The sequence below is a fragment of the Diuraphis noxia genome, unplaced genomic scaffold (genome assembly GCF_037042655.1).
Source record: "Diuraphis noxia isolate RWA-SAM2 unplaced genomic scaffold, SU_Dnox_SAM2 contig0001, whole genome shotgun sequence".
Classification (NCBI taxonomy): domain Eukaryota; kingdom Metazoa; phylum Arthropoda; class Insecta; order Hemiptera; family Aphididae; genus Diuraphis; species Diuraphis noxia.
Window position 1 is genome coordinate 84,257,862 of NW_028301711.1, and position 8,642 is coordinate 84,266,503.

At 25.9% G+C, this 8,642-nt stretch overlaps 1 protein-coding gene across 1 annotated transcript; it reads left to right on the top strand.

Moving 5' to 3' along the window:
* Window positions 1-257: 257 nt before the first annotated feature.
* Window positions 258-6,880, top strand: LOC107165621 (protein cornichon-like). Its single transcript, XM_015513947.2, has 6 exons — window positions 258-556; window positions 641-785; window positions 1,210-1,278; window positions 2,900-3,012; window positions 3,131-3,274; window positions 6,636-6,880. The coding sequence occupies exons 2-6, from the start codon at window positions 705-707 to the stop codon at window positions 6,661-6,663; spliced, it is 435 nt and encodes a 144-aa protein (XP_015369433.1). The 5' UTR covers window positions 258-556; window positions 641-704; the 3' UTR covers window positions 6,664-6,880.
* The last annotated feature ends 1,762 nt before the right edge of the window (window positions 6,881-8,642 follow it).

Consider the following 8,642-nt stretch of genomic DNA (forward strand, 5'->3'; position numbering starts at 1 on the left):
CCGTGTATAAAATTATGACGGGGACCAATATTGTCCGCATTCAGTGTTTTTTCGCAGTCACTGGGGACCGATTGTCCTAAATCCCAACATTGGACGTATTGTGTATTTGTGCATAAAAAAAACAAAAAGTGTCATAATTTTATTGTATTGTAGTCTCACGATCCATGCCAAATCGCCAAAGCCGTTATCGCTAGTGCTCGACTGTTATCAATAATTGTAAAACGATATCATCTTGTAAAACGATAAAGAATTCAGAATATTAAATCATAAACGCCTCGACCAGCCATATTAAATAATATTAATAATATAATCTTTTTAAATATTATTTAATCTTCACGTCATATTATTCTTACACATAAATACATAATTTAATAATTTACTCAATTATTAATCTAAACTCCAATGTTGTGATATAACTTACGTTTTATGACTGTCTAGTAGTAACTAGTAACTACGTACATTTTGATATGATTTTGACGAACGAAAGATTTTTCGATCGAAGTTTTAATAATTAGTCTGCCAATATTATTACAGTTCGTTTTCATTTGTCTAGACGGTAATGATCATTGTCTCCAAACAAATAAACTACCATGCTGTGTTCTCTATTATTATATTCATATATTATGGTAAATTATTTTAGATTGATTTGTGCGGGGACTTCTTTTGGTTTATCATTTAAATAACCGAGTACATCAAACACCACAATGTCGTTTACATTCACAGTGTTCACTTATATTGTGGCCATGATATCAGATGCATTTTTAATATTTTTTTCAATATTTCATGTAAGTACCTACTGTAATGTAATAGAAATATGGAATCATTAGTTGCATATAAATTATAATATTATTATGTGGTTGAAATGTTTTACAGATATAATTTTACAGTTGCTGTAAATTTACATTTCTCATATCAATCATTGTCTGTGACTGAATAAAGATATCTCTACTATTCCCCTTCTAGTAGACCTTACAATTTTTTCCAAAATGTCCTCGCTTATTGTTATTAAATTTCTCCATACTATAATAAATTAACATTGCTTAAAATTAATTACTTATTAAATACTAGTTTTGACCTGATTATATGTGATTATATTAGATATTATATTTAAAATTTATATATATATTTCATGTTATCATAAGTTACTTACCCTATAAATTGAATTAAATACAAAATAATTACCTACATACCATAACATTTTTTTTCTAGGTTATTGCATTCGATGAACTTAAAACTGATAGCAAAAATCCTATAGACCAATGTAACAGTCTAAATCCAGTGAGTATAAACATAACTAGATGTATAAAAGAATATTGATTCATAATTTAGTTTTTAAGAGGACGTAACACTTGCATATTTTGTTGTCTCTCTTCTACAAGTGCGTAACATAGTAATTATTCGCTCAGTAGATCACATGTAGTTTTGTTAGTTTTAGAAATAGAGTAAATTAACTTATGAAACTTTATGACAAGAACATTATCTTTGTTTATATGTGGGCTTTTTTTTTTCAAAAGTACAATTTTTTAGCAAGTTTTGCATATATAAAATAGCATAAATTAGAATGCTCATAACTCACATTAAAAACTGAACTATCGTAAAAACCCATATACAAGCACAGATAATGTTCATATTATCAAGTTTCATAATATATCGATTCACTCTAACTTTTAAAATAACAAAGCTACACGTGATTTGCTGAGGGTAAATTTGGTTTGTTACACACTTGTCTTGCTGATTGCTTATTTAGCATTAATACTTATGTTAATTTGGACTTTGCATATTTAAGTACCTATTGCAAGTAAAATAAATAAATGTTTTTAAATTAATGTTATTATAATGTATGAAAATCAAAAATATTTTTAAGTATTAAGAGTACCTAGTTGGTTTTCATTCTTAAGCCGCGTACACACTTGTAACATTAGCGCGTAACATCCTTTGATGCGACTCAATTTACTGTCAACTGGTGGAACGGTGTTACAGCGTTACAGCGTAACAGAAAATGTTACTGTTGTGTACGTGGATTTACACATTTTTAGCAAAATATTATTATATTGAATTTAAATGTATTATATTTATAATTAAACTATAAAATGTATAGCATATTAATGGACTTCCAAATTCTGAACTGAATAATTCTGTTATCAAATTATAAGTTTCAGCTTTGTATTTAGTATTTACATTACCTTGGGTAGGATTTTTCTAGTTTATCATAAACAATTGTAATTTTATGTAAACATAGATTGAATTTTAAACTTGAAAATTACTAAAAGTTTTTTTGCAAATACTTTAAAAAAATAGAGAATAAGACCTGTTTGGACTTGATATATTTTAGTTAGTACTTAACTTTGCACTTTAGCTTACACTTTACACCTCAACATTAGAAGTGTAGTGGATTGAATAAAAATAAAAATAAAAAGAGTGCATGAGTTACACTCTGGGGAAGTAAAACTTCTTTCATAAGTATTGGGTCTGTTGAATCATAAGTGAGAGTAAAAAAGAGTAAAGAGAAGAGTAGAATTGAAAAAACACTAAGCAAATGACGCGTTATCACACTCGGATTTATAACATTTAACCATTCAAGCGATTTCTGCCGCAGTCATACACCGTTTCATTCTTTCGTGGCATTTCATTTTTCGTGACGATTTTTTTCTCCATCCATACCTCAAGAAAGAAGTTTTACTTCAAAAACAATATTTTTTTACAAGGCTAATTATCACAGTATTATTTAATTTTAATTTAATAGAAGTTGACATATTTTATAACTTGAAAAAATAGGAAATAACTTTGTTTAATTTAATAGAAATTAAATATGCAAACTATATACATTTTGTTTATTTGTTGTTTTTTGCAATAATATAACATAATATTGTAATCCAAAATATTTATTTTTTAATTTTAGTTGGTGATTCCTGAGTATATACTTCACTTTTTGTTCAATCTTTTATTTTTGTTTGGAGGCCAGTGGATTTCATTTGCTATTAATATACCATTAATGGCTTATCACATTAAAAGGTATACCTATAATATATTAAATAGTAGTAAAAGCACATTATTTTATATCTATACTGTTACTTTTTAAAAGAACTTATTTTTTAATTATAGCCTAATTTTGTCTTATTTTTTTTAACAGATATCAAAGTAGACCAGTAATGTCTGGCTTTGGTCTTTATGATCCTACCAGCATTATGAATGCTGACAAATTGCATAAATATCAACGCGAGGGTTGGATAAAACTATCATTTTATCTGTTTTCATTTTTCTATTACTTATATGGGTAAATGACATAGATAATAAATAAATGGATGGGCCATCCCTATACCTTATACACGTAGCGTTCTGTGATCGAAGAGAACTTATGTTACCACAGTAGTTAGATAGTGGTTGCCGGGTAGCAACATTTTAATGCATGACGTCACGGCGCTAGAAATTTTAAAATATGTCAGCCCATTAATTACCATTCGACAATCAACAATCAGATAGGGCATAGAATTATAGATAATTAATAATTTTTAATTATGACAATAATATTGATATAAGAAAATAATAATTGTTCGGTATAAATACAAATCAATATAAAATGAGTGATCTGAAAAAACTGCAGATGTCAAAAACTTATAATAATATAATGTATAATAATATCACAGAATAGAATCCATTCAATAGATAAATAAATATGATATAACTAATATTAATAATGATAAATAATGATATTTTCAATTTTGTTATTGTCAATCATAGACTTAGGTTAAGTCTAGCATAAGGTCTATGTTGCCATTTTGTCAATAAATAATAATAAAGTACATGACAAATAAGGATTTATTTAATTTATTTGTCATGATATAGTATAAACATAGGTTAAATAATAGGTTAATGAATAAGTTTAGTTACATTAAAATTAAAATTAAAAATCACATAAAATATAAAAACATATTAAAGTTATTGGTTTTGAAATAAAACAAGTTTTGTGTATTAGACCTTATTGTTATGGTATCATTTTTATTTTTTAATTCGTGATACATTCGTATATCTAAATATTTGAAGATAATTAAATTCGTCAATTGGTCCTTGTGAGTATCTAAAATGGATATGTTTTCGCTGCAATCGTTTTTATTAAAATATATGTTTAATTGATGTAAATTAGTACATCATTTTTAGTTGTAATTCACAATATTATAACTTAAGAGTTAAAACTTTAATTATTTGATTTCTCTATTCAAGACAAGATACGAATATTGTAATATAATGATTTATTATTATTTAATATTTATGGTGATCTTAGACCATATACACTGGATAGAGCTATAGCGTATATCTCGCGTAGTCCGTGTTTGAAGCAGACGGCAGACCTGTTCGGGCCCGATGTAATTATTGCGCATGCCCAGTGTTGCCAGATCAAAATTTCAAAATTTTCGATAATATTGTCAAAAAGTTTTGATTATATATGAAATTTCATCAAATTTTTTTATCGGACTCAGAACTCGCTACGCTCGGTCATCGTCTTCGTGCGGTCAATCACATTAATAAATCATTTAATTATGATCATTATTGATAGTTCCGATTTTTTCTTTTTTTTATACCAACATGATTCTTTAAAAAATAATAACTCAGTCACTCAGATACTAGATAAGACTAGGGCCGTTCAGCGTTCTTATCATGTCCGGTTACAGTTTAATGAGATATACTTTTGACTTTAGTGTAGTATAAAATTAAAATTAAAACAAATTATGTTCATACTTTATATTATTTTATTAATTATTTTCAGACTATTTTAGTTGCAATTTTTAGGATTAGTCAAATATAATAATAGAACAAATTATAAATACATTAAATAACATTATCCTTTATAAGATAATATGTATAAAATAAATAATATTTAGAAATAAAATAAAAATTAACTTTAAACATAATATATATAATATATTTCAGGAATCGCATGCTGATCACTATTATTGCTTATCGCTATTCTCATCACTATTGATCTTTTGAAATATATAAAAAATATTATCATGTCTAAAAATAGAGTAAAATATAGACGCCCGAGTCAGATATATGGTACTTTAAAGTCTAATGTCTAAATAGTAAATATAATGGTACTAATGGTAGTTCAAATAAATCGGATATGATTTGTCAGCCTAGGATAATATAATATTTTCCACTGGGTGTTGTAAAAGGTTTATGTTTTATTTGTTTTAATGACCTGAATACCACTAAATTAAATCATAGGTATAGAAAATGGCAATTTAAACAACTGATGTATATTTCAAATTTCTACGAGTTATAATTTTTAACTATAACAACAATACAAAATTATTTGATGGTAAATCACTATTTTACACTTGAATTTTGGATTTTGTAAAAATTTAAACTTATAATACAATTATTTTAAATGACCAAAAAAAGGAAAATAAGTTTTAAATTTAAAATGTTTTGTTTAATATGTTGATGTTGACAATTTAAAACAAGATTTTCCATAAGTTTGGCTTACAATAGTTATAAAAGAAGTTGAGCGTTGGTCATTTAAAATAATTGTATTATAAGTTTAAATTTTTACAAAATCCAAAATCCAAGTGTAAAATAGTGATTTACCATCAAATAATTTTGTATTGTTATAGTTAAAAATTATAACTCGTAGAAACTTGAAATATACATCAGTTGTTTAAATTGCCATTTTCTATACCTACGATTTAATTTAGGGGTATTCAGGTCATTAAAACAAATAAAACATAAACCTTTTACAACACCCAGTGGAAAATATTATATTATCCTAGGCTGACAAATCATCTCCGATCAGAATCGTTTTTCGTAAATATACTTTTTATTATTATTATTATTTAAATATAGTGTATTATGTTACAGTTTCCTTTTTACACTTCTTTACACATTAAATCAGAAATGACGTAATAGCTAAAAGTATTTAGTATAAACTTAAAACTATAATAACATACTTATTTTGAAATTTGAAAAAGAGTGTTGTTCTTGAAAGTGTTGAATTAGAACCGTTTTCATATTGCAACCATACCCACAATAGTTGCAGTTATATAAAAAAATTGTGTTTGGATTTTTGATGCCGAAGCAACGAACATCTTTTTTTTATATTGGAGTGAGCAAAAATCACAATTAAACATTTTTAATGAATATTTGTATAATACTATAATTGCACCGAGTGCCTACATTTAGACTACCATTAATACCATTATATTTACTATTTAGACATTAGACTTTAAAGTACCATATATCTGACTCGGGCGTCTATATTTTACTCTATTTTTAGACATGAAAATATTTTTTATATATTTCAAAAGATCAATAGTGATGAGAATAGCGATAAGCAATAATAGTGATCAGCATGCGATTCCTGAAAAAAAATCCAAGTCCCCCACGCATGCGCTTTGAGTTTTGGTATCGGAAATTATCTTGTCGCGAGATGCCTGTGATGAGAACAATAGTTAAATTAATTAATATATAAATTTATAAATTTATAAAATTATTTATTTAATTTATATTAATTTATAAATTAATTAATATTAATTAACAATAACAACAATATCCATTTCTTTATTATCTATGGTAAATTATTGATTTGTATTTGTTATCAAAATCTATGTTGTATGTATGTACGAATTTATTTTTTTCAGAATGATACGAGCATTGATAACAGTATAAATCTAAGTCATTTCAAGTATTGGTTTCCGGTGTATTTATTCATTTATCATCAGTATCAAGCAGCTATTTTATTTTATTTAAGTCTACCTTGGTATATCCGTAGGTACTATATATATATATGATCCAAATAAAATGTAATAACTTTAATGCCCAATTTGTGTGTATTTTTATTTTGTTTTATTAAAATTTAGTAACATTAAAAAATATAACAAGTCAATATTGATTATTTTTTAATATGTCATCTTATAGTAAATTGTGTTATGTGTATTAAAAAATGTTTTATATATTTTCTTATTAGAATTTAAAACTGTCAAGTTATTGAGTGTATGTTTGGTATACTGGGAAAAAGAAATAATGTTAAATTTTTGTTTTGTCTCCTTGTTATTTATGTAATATTAATATTTTACACTTGATATATATATATATATATATATATATATATATATCCACTGTGTTCAGAGTACTTACTAGTGTATGATGTTGATCAAATTGTGTTTCTTGTTATAATAATACAATTTATAAAATAAATCTAGACTAAATATCAATTCTCGCCACTTTTTAATAAGGAAATTTCATGCAGTGTGCTTTCTTTCTTTTGTAAATACTATTTAGTGATTTACTATTTATAATATATAATGACAAGACAGTACAATTTTTAGTTTTAAGGGGATATAGAATTAGTTCTGAAATAGTGGTCATTTAATACTGCTTAATAACTCATATTTTATGAATATTTTTTTGAAATGTAAATATTTTCTATAAGTCAACTTTATTTATTTTAATGAGTCTTGGTGTGTTAATATTTATGTATAATTAAATTAATGACTAATAATAAATAATACAATGCATCAATTGCTTGGGTTGGTGACTATTTTAAATTTATCTTATAGTTATGGCAGTATAACCATTTTAGTATTTTATTAATTTATATAAAAATATTTATTAGTAAGAAAGTAAAATTAACATTTTGGTGCTATAATAATTCATAGGTCAGTAATGTAATAACATTTTCAATTATAATAAACTATTAAAAATGTAAGTGTCAAAATCATCAGTAATTTTTTGTATAACACTTATTTATTTTTGAAACCTTGAATACTTTTTCAATCTCATTTGGCTTTTGAAACTATATTAGTTGGAATTTATAAATTGGCATTGATTGTACTTGTTTCTGAGTTTAAATTGTTACCATTTTTTGCATTCATTTTGATTTTTTCTATTATAGTTTGTCGCCAATTGTTTGATGGATTTATGTAGGTAACGTTTTTTTAGTGTGTAACGGCTTAATCTCCTACGAGTGCTTTGTTTACATTAGGTATAATTGTGATCGATAATGGCAATTATCGAACGTAAATACATTTCCATTGAACTTGAGGTTTGGGCATATATTTCAAGCGAACGTTAATAGGACTCCAAGCGACCGGTATGTACCTACAAAATGTTTTGCATGCTGTAAATCTTTTAAAAAATCTTTAGCCATAATAATTTTTTTTAACGCGAAGTAAGACTCACTTTTAGGATTGTATCCAAAGCTTGTTTTTTAGGTCTTCATCGTTTAACTTTTCGTGTTCACATTTTGTTGTTTTTCATTATTTTCCCGTTCATGGACATTACCAATGTGGTTAAGAGCTAAAGTGAATTTTTCAACAAGCAATGATCCGTCGCCGTTATGAGTTTGAGAGGACTACCATAAATGGTTATTTATGCTCATTTTCCAACCTTACATCTGGATATTATTTCTCAAGTCCTTTCAATCTTTTCGACAAACTTTTCGACAATTTTTTTTTTTCATGTTCAATTTGAGGATATTTTTTATGCAAACAATATCGAATACCTCTATGTCGGTCCGTTAGAAATAGTTAAATATCACAATTTTCTTCTTTAATTATAATTTATCGATTAACGATTCGCAAGCAAATCCCTAGAACCCATGTCTTTTTGGGCTAAATTAACACGTTCACGATCAAGGGGTAAATTTG